Below are 22,103 nucleotides of genomic sequence, written 5' to 3' on the forward strand. Positions count from 1 at the left end.
TGGGAAGACGTAAGATTCATAAAGCTCAGACTATGCCCTAGAGTCGAAGAGATAGAGCCAGAACCAGCCCAACTGGCTTGGAAGCATTTAGGATGCAGGAAATGGGTCCATTAGCAACAGAATGGTAACTGGATGGAGGATTTGGAGTCAAACTGTACATATTTTTAGATGTAATTTAGATGGTATCATGTTAACTACTGTATCAAAAGGGTCAATATATAGAGGATATTTTAGCGAGAGCTAGGATACCTAGATTTATTGCAAGTAAATATAGACATGCAGAAACTTTCATAATACTCTAATTATTAACTATTTGTTGTGTATAGACAGACAAATTCTATTGCTATTAAAGTATACTGATATAAGTTGTTACAATACAAGTGTTATATCTGAATGATCCTACAGTCATTGAAGTGTAGCAGAACCACTCCATCTTTAACTCTTCTCCACTCAAGGCTAAAGTTGGGGTGCTAAAGCTAATTTATATTGCTACAGGATCATGAAAATATAACAGCTGACTGTAAAAGCTGCTGCATACTCCAGAGCAGCTTAAATGTACATTTGCCATACCCTTTACTTGAAAATTAAGTACTGAATAATACTGCTCTAGCAAAAAAAAAATCACATAGACTACACTGCTATCAAGTAATAAGTTCTTACCTGAGATACCTTCTGGCATGCTCATTTTTGTGGCCAACCATGAGATAGTAACATCCTACAGCAAACCACGAGACCTAAACATCCAATTCAAAATAAAGCAGTATTAAAATGCATATAAAAAAGTGGCTAAAGTTGCACACTAAAAATAATGCTACACTAGTTCTATTTTCACTATATATAAACAACTGAATAAGCTGTAACATCCATTTTAGACAGCATTATAAATGGAATAACAATGTTCACATGACTCAAATCAGGCACAGCCAGGGACAGATCCAGTGGAGTGCAGTAAGGCAGATGCACCCCTTCCCCTTGCACTGCTCTTTCTGACCGACTTTGGTACAGGGGAAGCCCGAAATCTACTCCTGCCCTGCTCCAGGGACAGGCTAGAGCTGTGTAGGGTACTGTGAGAACAGTGGTAGCTGTGGAAAGGTTTCCCTTTTCTGCACCTGCCACTTCCCTACTGTGATCTCCACTGGCCAGAAGCAAGCACTGAAGGTAGGGACCCACAATCCCCTGCTGCCACTGTCCACAGCTGATGCAGGCATGGGGGGGAGACCCAGAGTCCCCTGTCCCCCACAGCTCTGCTCCAACTGTGGGCAACACAGAGTGGCTCACAGGGTGCTGGGCTTGGCCAGGGACAGCAGTGACAGAGGAATGCAGGTTCCTCCTTCCAGGCCCTACTCCAGTGCAGCAGAAGACACTCCAGGGAGGGATGTGGAGGAAGGTAACCAGACAGGATGCAGGCACTGGAAGGAGTAACCCATGTGCTGCCACTGCTGTCCCTGTCCGAATCTGGAACCCCATGAAGCTGCTCCCAAGAGCTAACAGCCAGATCACGTCAGAGGAAGCCATCTGGGGGACAGTGATCACCTAATAATAGAATTCACCATAAGACGTTGATTGGGTAAGGTAACTAGTAGGGTGAAAGCGCTAGACTTTAGGAAAGCTGATCTCAATGAACTCAGGCGATTAGTCAAGGACGCACTGCAGAGTAGGAGTTTTGAAGTGATGGGAGCCCAAGAAGGGTGGCTGTGCCTTAAGGAAACGATCCTTCGGGCACAAAGCAAGACGATCCCCATGCGAGGTAAAAGAGGGAAAGGGGCCAGGAGGCTTCCCTGGCTGACCAGAGAAATCCAGGGCAGCCTAGGGGCCAAAAGGGGAGCACATAAAAAGTGGAAACAGGGAGAGATCACCAAAGACGAATATACCTCCTCTGCTCGTGCTTGTAGGGAGGCAGTTAGATGAGCCAAAGCTACCATGGAGCTGAGGATGGCAACCCAAGTAAAAGACAACAAGAAATTGTTTTTTAGATATATAGGGAGTAAAAGGAAGGCCCAGGGAGGAATAGGACCCCTGCTAAATGGGCAGAAACAATTGGTGACGGACAGAGGGGACAAGGCTGAACTCCTCAACGAGTTCTTTGCCTCAGTGTTCCTAAGCGAGGGGCACGACAAGTCTCTCACTGGGGTTGTAGAGAGGCAGCAGCAAGGCGCCAGACTTCCATGCGTAGACCCTGAGATGGTGCAGTGTCACTTGGAAGAACTGGATGCCTTTAAGTCGGCAGGCCCGGATGAGCTCCATCCGAGGGTGCTGAAGGCACTGGCCGACATCTTTGCAGAGCCACTGGCGGGAATATTCGAACGCTCGTGGCACACGGGCAAAGTCCCGGAGGACTGGAAAAGGGCCAATGTGGTCCCCATTTTCAAGAAGGGGAGGAAGGAGGACCCCGGCAACTATAGGCCAGTCAGTCTCACCTCCATCCTTGGCAAAGTCTTTGAAAAAATTATCAAGGCTCACATTTGTGAGAGGCTGGCAGGACAAATTATGCTGAGGGGAAACCAGCATGGGTTCATGGCAGGCGGATCGTGCCGGACCAATCTAGTCTCTTTTTATGACCAGGTTACGAAACGCCTGGACGCAGGAGGAGGGGTGGATGTCGTATACTTAGACTTCGGGAAGGCCTTCGATACGGTATCCCACCCCATACTGGTGAACAAGTTAAGAGGCTGTGACTTGGATGACTACACAGTCCGGTGGGTGGCGAATTGGCTGGAGGGTCGCACCCAGAGAGTCGTGGTGGATGGGTCGGTTTCGACCTGGAAGCGTGTGGGCAGTGGGGTCCCGCAGGGCGCGGTCCTTGGACCAATACTCTTTAATGTCTTCATCAGTGACTTGGACGAGGGAGTGAAATGTACTCTGTCCAAGTTTGCGGATGACAAAGCTATGGGGAGAAGTGGACACGCCGGAGGGCAGGGAACAGCTGCAAGCAGACCTGGACAGGTTGGACAAGTGGGCAGAAAACAACAGAATGCAGTTCAACAAGGAGAAATGCAAAGTGCTGCACCTAGGGAGGAAAAATGTCCAGCACACCTACAGCCTAGGAAATGACCTGCTGGATGGCACAGAAGTGGAAAGGGATCTTGGAGTCCTAGTGGACTCCAAGATGAACATGAGTCGGCAGTGTAACGAAGCCATCAGAAAAGCCAATGGTACTTCATCATGCATCAGCAGATGTATGACGAATAGGTCCAAGGAGGTGATACTTCCCCTCTATCGGGCACTGGTCAGACCGCAGTTGGAGTACTGCGTGCAATTCTGGGCGCCACACTTCAAGAAGGATGCGGATAACCTGGAGAGGGTCCAGAGAAGGGCAACTCGTATGGTCAAGGGCCTGCAGACCAAGCCCTACGAGGAGAGACTAGAGAAACTGGACCTTTTCAGCCTCCGCAAGAGAAGGTTGAGAGGCGACCTTGTGGCTGCCTATAAGTTCATCACGGGGGCACAGAAGGAAATTGGTGAGGATTTATTCACCCAGGCGCCCCCAGGGGTTACAAGAAACAATGGCCACAAGCTAGCAGAGAGCAGATTTAGATTGGACATTAGGAAGAACTTCTTCACAGTTAGAGTGGCCAAGGTCTGGAACGGGCTCCCAAGGGAGGTGGTGCTCTCCCCTACCCTGGGGGTCTTCAAGAGGAGGTTAGATGAGTATCTAGCTGGGGTCATCTAGACCCAGCACTCTTTCCTGCTTATGCAGGGGGTTGGACTCGATGATCTAGGGTCCCTTCTGACCCTAACATCTATGAATCTATGAGGAGGCTCTGAGGCTCAGTTCATAATTAAAAATCCTAGAAAAATTTTGCAGACACGATGAAGATCCCTTACACCTGAAATGTGATGCAGTAAAAGTTAAATGGAAATTTAGATTTCCGTCAAACATTTAGTACCACAAAAAGGACACATTCAGTCCTCAGGTTCAGGAAATTCTTGAACCTCACCAGTACCATATGTATTCGCATACTACATGCACACCTTTCCCCACAAAAATCAGCCCTCCGAAATTGAGGTGTTTCTTAAGTAGGGAAGCTTTTTTTTTTTTTCTTTGCAAGAACAGAAGCATGGAAGACCAGAAGCATGGAGATGCTGTGCTACAAGAGGGCTACCAGCTTCTCTCTCAGGCAGCAAGCAGGAAAGAGTGGAATGCAGTGTTAATCCTTTCATAGACTCTCTCAAATTTGCATTAAAACACACATGTAATTTCTCCCTGGGATCCTGTGAAGTACGGAGATAACTGTTTTTTCTCTGGGACAATAGCAGTTAATTTGAGTTAATTGCCATTCGAGCTGCAAATTACACTGTGCATTATGACTGTCCTGAGATAGTTCGATGCAACCACCATTGAAGTCTGGGACAATCAACCCCAGGATAAACCAGCTCTCTCTTTTGCCTTTGTGACTAGCTGTGAAAAGGTTAATATTGAATACAACCCTCGTGCTTGCTATCTCAGAAAGAAGTTGGCAGCCATCTTGCAGCACTACCTCCACAAAAAGCAGCCAGCTCTAGGCCAGGACTCCAGAAAAATAGTTTTGCCTCTATATTTTACCTTCTAAAAAGGAGGTGCATATCTTATCTGGAGGCATGTGGTATGTGAGAATACACAAAGTTTTGGATATAAGTTTGCAGCCCACAAGTAAAGCTACACAGTAGTAACCCTAGAAGGCTTTGAATTTTGCACACTCGATGTAAACTTGGTATTAGCTTTTTAAAATTTGTTTTCTAAAAGAGAAAATAAATTAATCACGAACAAATGCAACTCATATATGTAAGCATACAAACATATTTGAACTTCACTTATCAATTATGACAATACTTCAATAAGTTTCAGATTTATATAGGATGCTCATTTGAATGTGTACTCAATGAATAAAAAAGTAATCAGAACTCTTGGGGAGGTGATAACTTTTATTAGACCAACTAGATGGTTGCAAAAGAAATGTTTATCTGCAAGTTTTTGGGCGCACACACCCTTCCTCAGGCATAGAAGAGTACACAGATTGTAATATTTCTCCTAGGTAGAAATGAAAATTCATATTTCACAGGACAGCAGAAAGGTGGTGTACATACAGATATGCTTTTTTCAGATGTAAACTACTCCAGATAGATGTATATCTGGAACTGTATACCTGTATGTACTTAAATAAGTAGAAAGGAGCAAACTGCCTGCACAGTATACTTTTAAACTATCACAATATTGCTATTTATACACCACATTTCTTCAACCATCTAAAAGTAAGTTCTCACTAATGCCAAGTCTGAAAGTTTTAAAAGTTAAAGCCTTTTTGGTTAATCAAAAGCACAGGAAACAATTCTAGGCAGTAAAACATGCTTTCCCTGTACACAATCTCCAATATGAAGGAGCAGAAAGTTGATTAAGACTTTTCAAAAAATGGCTTAAACTATATAACAAAACTCCTAAAAATGATGAAGACCCTCACCATCACAGAACTTTGAAAGAATTAGTTATATAATATCTGATATGACAGAAAATTCTTGAGTGTTTATATTCGGAAGCATAAAATATTCTATTTTACTTTGAATAGTTTAAATATTAGGTATTCTAAAACTAGATTTAAAACCTTGATCAATTCCTGAGGTTAAATGTATTTCACATAAGGATTTTTTTTTATTTTAAAAAGTAAAGTAAAAACTTACAGGATTGTTTGGGTACAAATCCACCAATTTATGAGAAAGATAGAAAAGCTCTGTAAAGGGCAGGGGGTGGGAGGAGAGAAAATTATAGTACATTAAACAAAAGACAATTCTGGACAACATATAGTTATAAAGTATCATTACATGCATCTCGCACTACGTGTTGAAAGTTAGTCTATAAACTCAGAGCTAAATGTTTTACTCTTTAAACAGATCCTTTAAAAAATGACCCTTTAACTTTCTATTTTAATCTATTTTTACAAAACCTAAAGCTTGAATAAGTTTGTGTGTATTTGAATACAAATTCAAAGCACTGTAGATGCACATAGATAGCATTTCTCCCAAGAGAAAGCTGCTTGCCCCAGGATCCCACAGACACACACGTCCATTGTCCCACTTCAAGTACCTGTGAAATAAGTGAGGTAAAGTGTGATAATATTTTTCCCCAGGACAATGCTGTGTATGTCTGGAAATTAACCACAGCTCATTCAAGTTAACTGCCAGTCATCCCAGGACAGACCTGTCAGAGGGGCAGCAATACAGCTTGAAAAACCTAAGTGTATAAACGGCTATGCCACTTGTGCTTTTACCAGAGTTAAAATCTGGTTGAGTCATGATCACCTCAAATGAGATGTCAGTTTCCAGCCTGAGTATGTGAAGAGCATAACAGACAAGTTGTGCATTTGACTCAACCGGGTTATTAAGAAAATCCTAGCCTACGTAATGTTGGAGCAAATTAGAACATAGTCAGCTAAAGTACAGTATTACATTTTCAAAAATATTGCCACGTATACTTGAAATAATTTTAAAAGTTCCGCTTCTTATAAATTAACTACAATGACTTGTTTCTACTTTCAACATTGACAATGTACGATAACTTAGTGTTTAAAGAATTCTGCCTCAGAATTACTAAAATTAAGAGATCAAGGACCTAAACACGTAACCAAAGTTTCTGTATGTTGAATAAAAATAATCCTGAAGTGTTTTATCACTTAATTACTTTAATAAATAAAAGCAGAACTATATAGAATCATAGAAAATTAGGGTTAGAAGAGACCTCAGGAGGTCACCTACTTCAACACCCTCCTCAAAGCAAGACTATCCCCAGTGAGATCATCCCAGCCAAGGCTTTGTCTACCCAGGTCTTAAAAATGTCCAAGGATGGAGATTCCACAACCTTTCTGGGTAACCTGTTCCAGCACTTTACTATCAATAACACTTACAAAGTGTAACAACACTACCCTCCTTTCCCCAGGTCTTCTCCTCCCCATGGGAAGGAATAACAAAAAAACATTGTTCTCTGAATGTAATGAAAGATCCACAGTGCAAGTCTCACCACTGGAGTTCTTTCCCCCAATTCAAAACTTTAAATGGAGGCCTATTATAAAAATTCTGTTCACAGTACTTCTCACTTTTTATAGAAGTAGCTCTCAACTGACCCTCAGAAAAAGTAGACTACTGGCCAAATTAAAAAAAAAAAAAAAAATTGTTGACTCTTGCAATTAAAGAAGCTGAAGCACACCAACTGCTTACAAAGATATACTAGCATATGTAATGGCCTACCTGTTTGTACAAAAGTGGAATTTTCATACTTTATTTCAGATTAATACACTGAAAGAGTGAAGGCCATTTGATGTCATGTCCTCATTCTCATTTCAAATTGTTTCCAAATACTTCCAAGACCTTCTTGGAAAGAGTCTGGAAACAAACTGTAGCTAAACTATTGATGTAACTGTCACAAGAAGACTGTATGGTTATGAACAGGGTCATAATTGAAGCAGTGTTTATAACTGCAAATAGGAAGAGATAACTTATGAAACAGGTCTCTGTTTGCAGGCAGTTCACTCTACAGAAAATAAATCTGATCCTACCTGAAAAACACAATAGATCTATCCACAGATTTTGTGGTCACAAGTAGCCATTCTTAAAAATTTCCCTCTTATATTTGTTGAAAATATATTTTCTTTAATTTTTGGAAGGAAAATAAACCTACATTTACCACAGTATTCAACACACAGTAGACATTAATAAAAAGTTTGGTTCTCTGCAACTCATTGGCTATATAACCCAAGAGGCAGAAAATGCTGTTAGAGCACAGGAAAACCACTCATGTGATCCCTACCCAGCTCTGCAACGTTTACATTTTTTAATTTAAAGTTTAAAATGTTTTTTTCCTTAATCTCATTTTTTGGGGTTTATTTGTAGAAAATGCTACTTTCTGCTTGACTGTTGAGAAATCTATTCAAAAGGCACTGTCAAAATTAGCTATGATGCTTTTAAAACTCTACATTCATTTGAGTCTTATTAGATTGTTAGTCAATAACAATTCTCACCATTTGCTTTATTCAATTCCACAAGTGTCCCTATATGCACAGGTAAACAATTTGCATGGAAGGGATCTTTTTCCATTACCCTATTAAAAACAAAACATATTATACAATAAATGGTTCATGTAACTTAACTGAATTAGAAAGAAAATAATGTTATAACAACATGTAATACTGCAAGCAATCAGCACTTGAATAAGCCAACAGTCATGTTCTAGCTACATGATGTTACTAGCATAATAATAGCTAATTTAGAACCAGCTAGAATTAATTTAGCTGAACTGGTTAACAAAACACTTGGCAGATGGAATATGCAATTAGGATAGCAATCAAATATTTCTACTGACAAATTTAGTATACTGCCTTTACAGCATTCTCAGGTCCTGCCACTGCTGGAAACAAGATTAGATTCAATATAGCACTGTCTTTGCTGAAAGCTTATTTTATTTTACAAGACCAATAGTTTGAGTACTGACATGTAGTAAATCTAGAGCTTAAGATAAAGAAGCTTTATAGAACACTATCACATTTTGTTGTGTGTTTGTTCAAAACAAAACATATTTATTTTCACAGTTTCTTAACCAGCTGGGACTTTGGTATGAAACCATGAAACTTACCTCAGCTGAGATAATATTAGTTTGCAAAAGATATATTAAACAACTGAATGATAGATTTGGGTATATTTGTGATCATATGATATTTCCTACATGACACCTGAGAAGTAGCAGAAATAAAATCTTGAAATATCACAGTTGCTTTATGTACTTACACAGATGTAAGCTTGTAGCACATTTTGAAATCACAGTTATAATAATGTCTTTCGGCTAAGGATACTACAACATCCAGATTGTCCTGGAGGCCATCTACAGATTCCGGAATCACTGTTTCACTAGGTTTGTTATACTGAAAAAGAAGGCATTTTAACAACCATAAGAATTTGTATAAAATGAAAAAAATGATTTTAATAATATCTGCTTTTAGGTTCTGTCTGAAATAATAATTCAAAGGTATTTTAATATTTTTCTGGATCTCTTAAAATTGACTTGTGCTTAGAAGGTCTGCGTTAAGTAAAAAACTAATATTTATTAATAGCTCATTGACTCATGTCAACAAGTTTTAGACAGTGAAAGATATTTCATTACCAGTTTTTCAAGTGCAGTCTCTGAAAGAACAATGCTGAGTGACAGGGCACTTGCTGACCCCCATGTTGGCCAATGCTGTGGTGCAGTTCCAGCAACAGCACTTTAGACATAATATATTCTTACTGTAAAATCCCTTACATCCTTTTATACAAACAAGCTTCAGTGCACCAACATTATTAAAGCAATTGTTACAGCATTATTCTATACTTGGATGTTTCTCAAAAAACTGCAAGTCAGCCATGTAGTGATTTTTATCAAACGAAACTATAAAATTTGTGGAATAAAGCCTACATGAAACACTTATCTTTTTTATATTTCTATATATGAAAAGCAGTAATATAAATTAAGTAATTACATTTAATAATTTAATGAACTGGGTAATTTAATACATGAAGTAATTATAAGCAAAAGTAAAAATACATTTTTTAATTTTGATGTTTCAAAAGCTCAAAACAAAACACAATCATATAAAATTAGCATTTAGGACAAGTTTTCCAATTCAAACATTTTTTTGCTTTTCCTTTTTTTTTATTTATTTTTTTATTTTTTACCTTTTTCAGTTTATTCTCAAACAGAAAATGTAGCAATTCTTGTTCTTCCATACACTGTTTACTAAGAGGTAGAGATTCAAGCAGTTCTTTTTCTGTGTAAATTAAAACAAGCACAAAAAAACCCCAAACAAGTAAAAAATTCACAGGGCTCAAAAACACAAGTTTGAAATGTCTGTTCCAATACAAGTAAAGCATCACGTTATTAATGATCCTAAACAACTGCATTATGATACAGTAATCCTAAGCATGAAGGTGAATGACTGAATTCTTACTTTTTAAATTCTTCTCTACAGAACTTAACTGAGTCAAATTCAACTTGATGGGGTACTACAATCTACAGTTTTATATTGACTCTAGGGTTAAGGTTTTTCACTGAAGAGGGGGGCACTGGATAAAACAATTACTTTTAACCTTTTTCCATACACAATGCCAAAAACAACTATGACTTTTCACCGTAATCTCACAATGCTTTGTGGCTTCAAAGGACTATGGCATTGAGCTCATAGAGAAAACAGATGCTAAATCTAAGTAATGGGCATGGAAGTTACTGGAGAAAACTAGCCACAGAGGCTGGGCTTACTTTGCTCTTTTCAAGTCTTAATAGTTACATAATTTTGCTGATTTTTAAGATGTAGTAGTCACCTAACATAACCCAGAGATTGCACCCCATGAGCTGAAATCTAAAGTTTAAGTGCAAATTTCAGAAAGTTAGAATACTTTATCTATTTAACATAACCAGAATCTTTAATAAATACAAATAAAACTGAGTACATGCTATTCTTTCAAATTAGTTCAGAACTAAGATTTGTAATATGCAACATTAATTTTATTCAGGACTGTGAAACTGGAGGTTTAATTTTGTTTACATCTGAAAAATAAATATTGTTCTCCAAACCTTCTTGTGCTGTTAACATGTGGTGTGATGTTAAAAGGTCAAATGCTTCAAAGCAGTAAACATCAAGCTTCAATGCCTCTTTGTAGCTGTAGGTTGCTAGGGTTCTATTATCCAAAGCATCATAGATCTTCCCTCGCAAAAGGCATATAGAGCTCTTAATCTGGTGGAAAAGCAGGGCTGGAGGTCAGAGACTGAATCAATGTTTGCAATTGGGTTTTGAGCACATAGCAAATGGACTCCCTGAAAAGTAAAAAGCATTTTACATGATGTGATTTGATTTTCTAGTACTACCTTGAAATTTAAAAAAAGTTATTCATAAGCTAAACCAATATAAAGACTATAGCAGGCTTCTAACAAATGAGAACTAGTAAAATATATGCTTGAAAAAAGTAGGCAGTCAGTATTTCAAACAAGGGCCTATGAAGATTAAAGAAACCACTGGCTTAATGTATTGTTTCACAACTATAAGATATCCCAGGAATGAATCTGTGGTTGTAGGAGAGGACTTAAGTGTGAATAAGCAGAATTCAGCTGCTTGTGTTTGGATGGGGGTAGGAATATGAGTTTAGGCATATGAAACAGAATACCCAAATCAGGATGAGGGAAAAAAAGAGAGATTAAGAACAATTGGTTCAAATATTTAAAAAAATATTTTGGGTAAGGACCAATCGCATTTTTTATTGTATAGCAAATCGTACATGTTTCAGAAATTTATGGAGTTAATAAAACAGTATTATTATAAATAAAATTGTTTTGTACCTTTAACTCTGATTAGAGCACAAGTCTGTCTAAATATGGAATCAAGCAAGAATAACTGCTGTACTTTAAGTACACTTCCTACCTTTCAAGTACAGATGAGGAATGGCCCCTTGAAAGCAGTACTGAAGTAATTAAAGTAATACCTCATTAAAATAGTTGATGGGCAGAGGACTGCTGCTTTCTGAGCCTACAGTGCAAGTGAACCTATGTTGTCAAATCTCAAGTCACAACTCAGCAAGCCTAGAATTTAAATCTTCAGCTACCAATTCTGAGGAAGTATTTGCGTGGGACTGCTACTACTGACAGGCCAAGATAATTATTCCACAGAGGCAATAACCAAGGCAGCTAATAATAATAATAATGCTCCTCAATTTCAGAAACAGGTTTCTGAGAAAACACAGTGAAGATGATTGCAGTGCCAGTACTTTGATAAATACCTGTACTAATTAAACATTTTTTTCAACAATTAAAATATGATATTTAAAAAATGATACTTACAGAGGATTGTGACATCTCCCAATCACTGCTGGAGTCTTTGAGCCCACTTTCATCTTTCATGTATTTCTCAAATAGTCTTTTGTTGATTGGCTCTTCCATGTCAAGAATATCAAGGGCCTGTTGATGCTCTTTTGCAGCATACTACAGGAAAAAAAATGATTTAGGTTTTAAGCATTTATATAAATTAAAGCACAAATAAATATACTATCATAAGAAAAGCATAAATGCTTTTAATAACCTAGGGCATTATTTGTATTTAGACATTTATTTTGGTTGCGGATTAATTTATCAACATAATCTAGTAGCCCATGTGTTTGTCTGCACGTGCAATAAAGGCACAGCAATGAACTCCAGCACTTATCACACTGGAGTGTATTGCTCCTGGGCATGCTGGCTGAACATTCACTTAGGACCACAGCACACTTGAGTTGGCTTGGAGCAGCTCTGGCTGGCAGAGGCCCCTGGGAGTCAGCCTGCCAGCCTGGGGCTGCTCCTGCCCAGCTCAACATATTGCAGCAGGCAGCCCCCACACTGAAGCACCCTTGTGCCCCAGCCAGCCAAGTCAGCATCTACACATGCACTGCTGCACACTAAAAAACTGCAGCAGTGTAAGTACAAGTACTATCCTCTGCAGAGTTTATTAGTTTACTGAAGCTTAATAGGGCTGTACCTGTAGACGCTGAGATGTTTACTGCAAAGCTAATTAGGCAGCTCCACAGTAAATGTCTTGTGCAGATGCACCCCACTAGTATTAGTAGTTTATTAAAAAATAATTACTAGTAGACTAGTAGTTTATTAAATATTTCTATATTGTACAACCAAACAATTAAATCAAATCAGAAACTGGAAATTAAATTATTCATAGGCATTTATCATATTGTTTAACACTGTCTGATTATAGACGTCTAAAGATATTTATCTTGAAATAAACAACAAGTTGCAACAAATGATACAAAACCCAACTGAAATACATACTATTCAATTTTACTTTACTCATTCTTCTACATATGTAACTATAAATGCAACACTTTTGCATTCATGGCACCACTACAACAAAGCCATCTTTGGGGCATATCCTCACAAACAACATTGTAGACTAAGGAAATTCTGATGCATAGGTAACAACCAAACTCCATACTCTCAGAAATTTAGCATTTGGGATGAACAAAGAGGTGTTGGTATTTTCTAGTCTCATTCAAAAGACCCACACAATATGGTTCCAAAAAAAAAATCTAGCTTAGAACAATGACAAAACAAGACTAGCATCAGAGAATATGAACCCACAGCTTCAGCGAATTGTTGCAAACCTCAGATTTAGACCAATACATATCCCTCCTCTAGTCTACAATCTTCTGATGTGCAAGATGCACACTTACATTGTAAGTTTTGTTTAGTTTGATTTGTTTCTAGTATTAACTAAAATATATACTTACATGACATCTTGCTGCAAGGTATCGACATGCTTCATATAACTGAGAAAGAAACAGAAGTGTAAATTATATTAAACTTAAAGAAGCTGCAAGCAAAAGTCCCAAATATTCAACAGCAAAAAGCTACTACTGTAAAAAACACCTGTTTTCTAACTAAAAATCTACCTAAAGATGGTACTACCTTTGCATCATTTACTTAAAACTTTGACTCCAGATTTCTCAAGCACCATTCTATCTCCTCGGTCTGAACTTATCCCCCTCCATTCCTCTTTGCACACATTAGGCACTCTTTTTCCCCATTCCATATCAACATACCAGAGATGCAACGTGGTGCCTGGGTAGTAGTGATACATAGGCAGGGCAGTATCACTGTCTGCTCTTCTGGCAACATGGTGGCAGTTGGTCTGACAACACAGCCTCTTCTATTTTTTCATCCCCATTTTGTTATGTTACTGCAACATGCTTTTATATCTCACAGTATTTCCTTTCTCTTTTTTGACTTTAGTGTCACACAGCATGCTGTTTAAGCCAGCTACTGGATTTAGTCTGCTCTCTTTTCTTTGCGTCTTGCAGTCTGGTTAACCTTTTACTATCTCAGCAGAACCTCCCTTATCATAGTTATTAATGATCAGACCCAGCCTGTGATGCACTTCAATATTATTTTTAAGGGCTCTTATTCCAGCAATACTTTCTCCTTTCCAGGCCTCCATAACTATCACTAGCAAAGTGGGAGAAATAGAATAGCACAGCCTTTGACCAACTCCTTGCTTTCCTCATATTTGTCCCTCCCCTTTCCTCTTTAGAATTCTCTCTGACTTTAGTTGGTCCTACTCTTTGCATTCTGGTTACATGAGCAAGTGGCTATATTTGTTTTTACAGACTGCATAATGCAATACAATGCAGTTACTTTCCCTTTAGATCAGTGGGAGATAGGCCTTTTGGCAGATGTGCCACAAATTAGCCCTAAACCCTCTCCAAGTGCTAGTTCGATCCCTTTCCCTTACCTGCTATGCTGTTCTGCATTCTGCTTTCTGCCCTGTGCTCCCTGTCTGATCTGATGCTGTTTTTTGCTCCTTACCCTATCTGGAACTGTGCTACCTGTCCCCTCCCAATCTGCTGTGCACCACAGAGGCTGTCCGCATCACTTGTGGCACCCATGCTGCAGCATGGCCACTCCTTAGACCGTAAGATCTAAAGGGGGCAAAAAAAACCCCTACATTTAGTACAGATCAACTGCTTAGCAGGTGTTTTGTTTTAAAACAGAAATAATACTTCTTGCCTGAAATTACTTGCCTTATCCAACTTGCGTGATCGCAGGGCATGTGCTGCCCTATGATATTGTGCTGTCAAGTAAAGACACTGGGCCAGCCAATAGATGTCCTGAGGTTCCTCTTTATAAAAATACAAGATTTATATTATTATACTTAATATATGTAATATATTATATCAAATTAAACACAATTCTAAACCACTTTATTATAAATATCACAACTTTTGAAAGGCATATATATTTTCAGGTCATTAGAAAGTTATTACCCTATTTTTCCTTGTACTAATCATCTCTAGAATTAGAAATTAATAATTAAACCTTCACTTTGTGATAATTAAAAATGCACCCTAGGGTACATGTCTGAAAAGAAAAGATGGAAGTTCACCCTCCAGGACTCCAGCAAAAATAACTGTCAAGCAAGAATGTAAACAATCTACCATCAGTTTGCGTATCATAATAGAAGGGGATTATAATTAATGAAGACAAGAAAAACAGCATGCATGACTGTTATAAGTAGATCCTGCCCCTGAATGAGGCCACAGAAGAAAACACAGGTGTCATCTATTTCTTCTTCCCTTCCCCACACTTAAAGCTTTTGTGGAATCAAGTACTTGTTAAATAAAACAATTTTTTCCAAGTTGTAGATGTATAATAGTACGCTCAGATCCAGTAAGAACTTATGTATATGTTACACTTTATGTACCATTAGTAATTCAAGCTTCTGCAGGATCAGATTTATATAAAGTCATTTTAAGATAGACACAGATAAAGAACTGAAAATAAATATTTGGAAAAAAGATCAATTAATCTGGGTGACACACAACCTGTGTTAAGTCATGATATACTGGGAGACTCTTCAAAATTGTCGACACTTTACTATTCTTCAAAATACAGAAGATATAGCAATGCTGGTTCTATATATGTAAAATAGACTAAGCACTACGGAGCCACTGTAGGAAACAATTTTACACTGAAAAAGGGATGGATAAAACAAATTATTACAGGCAGTCCTCAGACTTACCAATACAATTGGTTCCTGAAAACCATGTCTGAAGTCAAAACATAACTCAGAACTGATTTTCCCACAGGAAACGTTATAAATGGGGGATTGGTTCCTGAACCAAGGCCCAATACCCTATTTTCATCAAAAATAACCCAGGATTTTGTACTCAATCAATTATAGATAAGTAATATAGTTACATAATGTATTTATATTGTAAATAGCAATCATATTGATTTGGAAGGACTTCTTTGAGGTGGCTTTGCTGGACTTTTTGAAGGGTTCTTGGCAGCAGTGCTCCATGGGGCTCCATCTCTCAGCTGCCTTCCACCCACTCCACCAGTCTGGCACAGGCAGCCGAGTAGTGAAAGGCAGCCAGGAGCTAGGGCAGGAGCTGCCTGGCTGAAGCTTCCTCCCTGCTGTGCTGTTCCGGGCTGAACAGGAAGAGGAGCTGAGCAGCACCCAGGCAGTTGCAGCTGTACTAGGAGCAGCCTGGCAGGTGCAAGTGGGAGCATGGCACAGGCTGCCCCAGGTGGCAGAGGGCAGGGCTTGGCAATGGGTCAGCTCTGATGTGCACACCCTCTTGCCCCTCCTCCACCCAGCCCATGACAACTCATCAAAACTCCATATGTTGCCCCTGGGCCCATAAAATTGCCCACCCCTGCTTACAGGTACTGTGCTGTCTGGCCAGTGTGCAAGGCGGTCAATGCTCTCTTTCCCAGTCCTGCACTGTTTCTTCCCTCCCCCTGCAGCTACCCAATGGTGCCTACAGCTGCTTCTTTGAGGACTGCCATTACTGCTGCCCTCCCACACCCCCAGCAGCATGCTCTCGCAGGCTGGCAGACATGTAGACAGAGATGAGATCTGTAGCCCAGCTCTTGCCCTTCACCCTCACAAAATCCAGAGGTCAGTGGGTGTGGCTGCAGCAATGGTTGCTGGTGTACGAGACACTACAGGATCAGTCTCAGCAGCAAGCACTTCCCTTGCCTGCTCAGGCACAGATGGTGGGGAGCAGGGAGGAGGCAGACAGTGCAAATAGCAGAGCACAGGAGGGTTAGGCCCTGCCCCCCCCCACTCTTAACTAATACCAGCTAGATCAGTTAAATCCTAGCTGAATTCAGGTTCTAGCTCATCAATTCTAAAATGGGGTCCTGCAAAATTCAGGAAAGTGAAGGAGAAGTACTTAAAAAAGATTGGCTAAAAAGATTGAACACTGTAAGTTAAGTAGTATATTTTCAGGCCAGGAATCAAACGTGTGTAATCCTTCTTGTGTTCTGCATGTTTGATTATGTTTATGTTCTATACTAGTAACTTTCTGTATTCTGTATCTGTATAGCCTCATTTGTATAAAGGTTTTGTGGGCTATTCATGCCCATTTTCACTGCCTGTGGACTTAGTTTATACTGTCTGAGGATAGGTAAAAGTGTGCACCAGTAAAGGACAGGTGGATCAGATTGTGTGTCCACCAGCCCTCCCTTCCAGATGTATGAAGTTTGTAGGCACAAAACCATTATTAATACTAAGCTATACAAAAGTCAGACCACACTGTGAGCTGTGCAGAGATCTGCAATGGAGTGGCCTTCAGTTTTAGTACGAAGTTGTGTGTGTAAGGAAAGAAGAGACCCAGACAGGAGTCATTCCTGGGACGGCCTTGTGGTTCACCAGCTCCTCAAAGTAAAAGTGTTTCTGTGCACAGGACCTCATAGTAGAAGCCTGACATTCATTGTAGTTAAAACTGAAGGTCAAGACTGAGAAGTACTTAGGTTTATATAAGTAAACCTTGAAGGGGACTAGCAGTAGCCACCCCAGCGATGTGGAGCAGCAGTAACCCCTGGAGGCAGCAGTCAGCGCAGCACTCCCTAGAAGCAATCTCTACCAATGCGCCCCAGTGGCCAAAGCAGTGGACCCCAGCCTTGCATCCTAGCAGTGTCCCCAGCATCAGAGTGGCAGTAAATTCAGCATAGGTCTTCCTCCTGAGTACTTGCTATTTTGGTTGGCGTATGCGGTAAAACCCCAAGAGCAGAGCAGCAACCCCTGGCAGGGAAGAGCAACAAGGTTTCTGGGGTAAACCTTCCTACCAAGCATTTGCTACTTTTGCTGCCACGGCTGGTAGGGCCCCTAGATGGTACCCTTAGGGGAGTCTCCCTTCCCATCTGCCTGGACTAGGTGGGTGCTGAATTGGTTTGCTGGTAACTATGACCTCTGTAGAGTTTTAGTTACTATTATAATAGTTATGGTTTTGGTTATGATCCCCATTTGCTCCCCTTTTTCCCCTTGTAATAAACCCTAGTTTAATTTAATATTTGCTTGAGGGAGGAGGCCTGTTCACATTAGAACACCTAGTTAACATTTATTTTCCCATGTTTCTGGGTGGGGGTTTGAGCTAAATTTAAAAAATTGATCTTTACCCCTAAATTTGAACCCAGACCTTGTTACTGCTGCCCGTTACCTGGCAAAAGGGTTACGCATGAATGAAGAATGGATTATATTCACTTGATTTTTGAGCTGGAATCATTGATGCACTAGCTGAATAGGTAGAATTATAAAGAAATTCGCAGAAGAGCAATACGTAAAAAAGCCTACAAATATACAAGTCCCTGAAAAAAAATCAATAGGAACAAGTCTGAATGAAGTTAAGATTTTAAATTATATGAAATCTGACATAAAAAGGATTACTTACCATGAGATAGTGAAGCAACTTTGTCTGCCCAAAATAGGGCACTTTGATACTGTTGCTGTAGAAGAATGTTAAAAGTGTTTAGATTAGTTTAAAATATATTTGGGATATTCTAGTTACCAACAGTAACTACACCACCACCAAAATCTTCACAAATGGCTATGAAGGCTAGTTTTTGTATTTTTTATGCTAAGTTAACTGATGACCAAATAATTCACAGCCGCTAACACATTTACAAAGGCCAAATTATGCACTTCCCAAACACTTCTCAGCAATTTACCCAAGTCTGAGAGAAGGGGCCTTGAATCTTAGGAATAAGGGACACGGAAGATCTAAAAGTATTATTTATTTATATAACATCTTGCACTTGACTAAAATACTATTTGTAACAAATGGAAATCTTTCAGACTGTGGTAAAAACAGCTTTTGTTGCTGTGTCTGTATTTTTTATTTCCTTTTTGATCAAAGGGTCATGTATCTTTAACCAAAACATTTTCTCCACTCAAGCTTTTATGCATTTTCTCCACTCAAGCTTTTATGCATTTATGTGGTTTGCTATTTCTTCTGGGATAAAAAGCAACAGCATGAAACTTGCATAAATAAAGCCTAAAGGGGCATTTTGAACCTAGAAGAGCACTATATAAACAGGAAGTGTACAGTCATTTCTCTGTAGCACCACCTACCATTACACCCCACTGGGCTGCTCCCGACTAGCCTAATCTCTCTTGCTGGGCAGAGCCAAAGGCTGTGGCCGGAGTGCATGCTTTTGCCACAGCCCTTCCTGAGCTGACCCTGGATGCTCTGCTTGGAAATAGAGGGGTGTGGGGTAGTCCCACCAGCGTGGTGTGCCTGTTCTGGAAGAAGTGCATGGGCCAGACAGGGAAGGGCTGTGAGAAAAGCACAGGTTTGGGTTACAGCTGCTCCTCAGTCTAGCTGTGGAGATGATGCATGGGGCAGCTCCACCTGGCCATGACAGCACCCAACAAAGGGGCTCACAGAATTAGGGGTGCACCGACAGAGATTTTGGGAGCCAATACCAATAGCTGATATTTAAGGAGGCATATCAGCCAATACCAATCTGATTTCCGATACAGCTGCATGCAGCTGGTAAGTCTGTTGTAATGGAAGGGGAGTGGGGAGGGAAGGGGAGTGGAGGCAGATCAAGGCCCCCCCTCAGTGAAGAAGGGAGGGGGCAGGTACAGGCACTACCCAGCCAGGGTGAGGCAGCACATGGGACAGAGCTGCAGCTCGTTGGGGGTGGGGGTTGATGATGAGGGGGAGGGTGCCCCTGGATCTGCGTGGGGGCAGGGCGGGCAAGCGGCAGCTGCAGGCTTGACTGAGCCAGACTCTTCTCAGTGGGGCCTGGGTTCAGGGTGGGAAGCAGTGGCACTGGGAGGGGGCTGCAGCCACACCAGATTTCACTGTAGCCCCGCCACAGCACTGCTCCCAGTGCTGCTGTCACCCCGCACACCCATTTCAACCCCCCACCTTCACCCACATGCTGGGAAGAGCTGGGGCTGTGGCAGGCAGGGGGGTGGCACTGGGAGTGGCATGGGGGGGAGGGGGAAGAGGGGGCCGCCAAGGTGTTTTAGTCAAAAGCACACCGCTGCCATTTTGTGCGTGCTGACATGCATTTCACCACTTATACAACTGCATGCAGTGCAGCACAGTGCACACCAGTTTGCATGCAGAGCAATGCAACACATCTCTGGTGCACTGGATCACAAAAATGTGTGTGTATAAATACCCATACAGAAGCAGGTCCAGAAGGGACCTCCAGAGGCCATCTAGTCTAACCCCTGTCTGAGGCAGGATCATCCCTATCCAAATCCACTGTCTTATCTCTTGGCAAAACTAGTCAACCCTGACACAACACAAAATATAACCCCCATATCAACCACAGGCAAAGCAGGGGGACCACAACCACCAACATCCAGCTGCTGTAACTGGCTGTTAACATATGCTCAAGAGATCCCAGGGAGACAGCTGCATGCCAATTAAAGAGGAAGACAAACTCCGCCCACACTCCTAATCTGTACTAATCTGGGCATGGGGCAAAATTCCTTGCTAACCCCAAATATGGACAGTAGTCTTACAAAGAGGTTCAATTATAGTTTCTGTGGGATAGCTTGGACGGGGATGATTCTGCTTCAGGCAGGGGGTCATGCTAGATGGCCTCTGGAGGTCCCTTCCAGCCTTGCTTCTCTCTGATTTCTATGAAACATGGTGACATGGCTGTCCCCAACTGGCACATGCCTACCTCAAGTGCACCAGGTTGCAGCCTCTCTTCTGCCTCCTCCTGAACCTACAGTTGAGGTCTGGCTGCACTTCTCCCTGCACCTTTACTGTTATGCGCTCCCTATCCCGTATGTGGCCCCACCAAGCCCTGGAACCTCCTAGTCAACCTCCTCCTGGCTCTTACCAAGCTGGCCACCTATAAGTCCAGGAAGAAGCCTCTGGCCGGAAGGAACCTGGGTGAATGAGGCTGATGTCCTGTAACTCCTCCACTCACCTGTCCGAGCAGAGTTTCACTCTCCACTTCCACAGTAGGGGTGTGAAATGTTAAATGTTTAAACAATAAGTATATTTATACCAGTAACACATTACCAGTTAACGTAAAGGAAGCAGCACAGTGTCTCTAGAACAAGAAGACAGCAGGGCAGGCAGGAAGGAGCAAGGAGGGAAGAGGGAGGGACAAATGGGGGGGACTAGTACCCATAACCTAAGAGGAAAACAGGGGGTGACCTAATGACTCATCAATTAAGAGGTTCACAATCTGTGGCATTTGTGTACCGCCAGTGGTCCCCAGACAACCCGTCAGTGATACACATTAACAGATTTATTATAATTACTCTATAAGACAAAAAATTGCTGGTGGCACTTAAAGTTGTATCGTTTTAAACTGGTGGTGCTCAATCTGTCAAAGTTTGGGACCCACATTAAGCAGTTAGCTGCTCCTTCCCAGTGCTCGCCTTCTGCTGCTGCCCACCACCTCACAGGCCCAGGGGAGCCCCCCACCACCTCCATCTCCCCCTCCCTCCCACCAACAAAGGCCCAAGGGAAGCAGCTGCTAGCAGCAGCCCCATCCCAGCTGCTGTGCTATCAGTTAATCATTTAAGTGATATCATTAGAAGAGCTTAAATTGACACATTTTTAAATTATATTCCCATCCCTAGTCCACAAGCTCCCTCAACTCCTTCAGGGGCTAGCGGGTGCTGGCCAGTGTCCCCTTCCGGACCCCTTATTTTGACCCTGCGACCTCACTCCCTTCCCTGTTCCTGGTTTTGTTTGCCCCAAGAAATTCATGGTTCCTTTCTCAGTCCCCACTTAAGGGCAGGTTATACATTTTCTTGGTGGTCCTGTGCCCATAATCCCTAAAAGGAGCAAATCAGAGGGCTGACCCCAAGCAAAGGGACCAGCCCCTCCAGCCTCAGGTCCCAGCTGGAGCAGCGGTGCCCCCCGGTCCCCATCCCCATCCCTGGCTGCTCTGTCCCCGAAAGCGGTCCAGATTTTCATCTCGAGGCTTAAAAACCACCTGAAACAGGAAGCAGCAGCAAGGGAGGATTTCCGCCCCCGCCCCAGGCTGCAGCACCCAGCAGAGCACATGGCCAGGGCCAGGGCCAGGGCCAGGGCCCCCCCCGGCGCGCACCTGGTCGATGTACTGCCGCACGCGCCGCCGCAGGTGCTCCAGGTTCATCCTCCCGCGCGCGCCGCAGGGGAGCGCGAGGTCTCGCGAGAGGGGAGGAGGGGATACACGCAGGGTAACGGCGTCCCCCCAGCCCCGGCTCCGCCGCAGCCGCGTTCCACGCCGCGCGCCCCACACCAACGCTTCCCAGCGCCGGCGTTACAGTGCGCCGCCGCACCCCTTCCCCCGGAAACGGCGGGCCTAGGAGAATGGTTCCGGG

General features: G+C 41.8%; 1 protein-coding gene across 2 annotated transcripts in view; it reads right to left on the reverse strand.

Annotated features, from left to right (window-relative positions):
- The window catches only part of CDC16 (cell division cycle 16), a 33,823-nt gene extending 11,836 nt beyond the window's left edge, over positions 1–21,987 (reverse strand). The window contains exons 1-11 of one of the 2 annotated variants that reach the window (XM_006268551.4): positions 21,848–21,987; positions 18,202–18,256; positions 14,545–14,642; positions 13,255–13,293; positions 11,822–11,962; positions 10,565–10,724; positions 9,670–9,761; positions 8,746–8,879; positions 7,983–8,062; positions 5,653–5,702; positions 661–734 (exon numbers count right to left, since the gene is read on the reverse strand). In XM_006268551.4, coding sequence (XP_006268613.1) covers positions 661–734; positions 5,653–5,702; positions 7,983–8,062; positions 8,746–8,879; positions 9,670–9,761; positions 10,565–10,724; positions 11,822–11,962; positions 13,255–13,293; positions 14,545–14,642; positions 18,202–18,256; positions 21,848–21,895 — 971 coding nt within the window. In that variant the 5' untranslated portion in view covers positions 21,896–21,987. Of the gene's footprint in view, positions 1–660; positions 735–5,652; positions 5,703–7,982; positions 8,063–8,745; positions 8,880–9,669; positions 9,762–10,564; positions 10,725–11,821; positions 11,963–13,254; positions 13,294–14,544; positions 14,643–18,201; positions 18,257–21,847 lie in introns of those variants that run through there. The other variant, XM_019484987.2, reaches the window with a different exon arrangement.
- Between the last annotated feature and the right edge of the window lie 116 nt (positions 21,988–22,103).

This window comes from Alligator mississippiensis, chromosome 1, assembly GCF_030867095.1.
Source record: "Alligator mississippiensis isolate rAllMis1 chromosome 1, rAllMis1, whole genome shotgun sequence".
Classification (NCBI taxonomy): domain Eukaryota; kingdom Metazoa; phylum Chordata; order Crocodylia; family Alligatoridae; genus Alligator; species Alligator mississippiensis.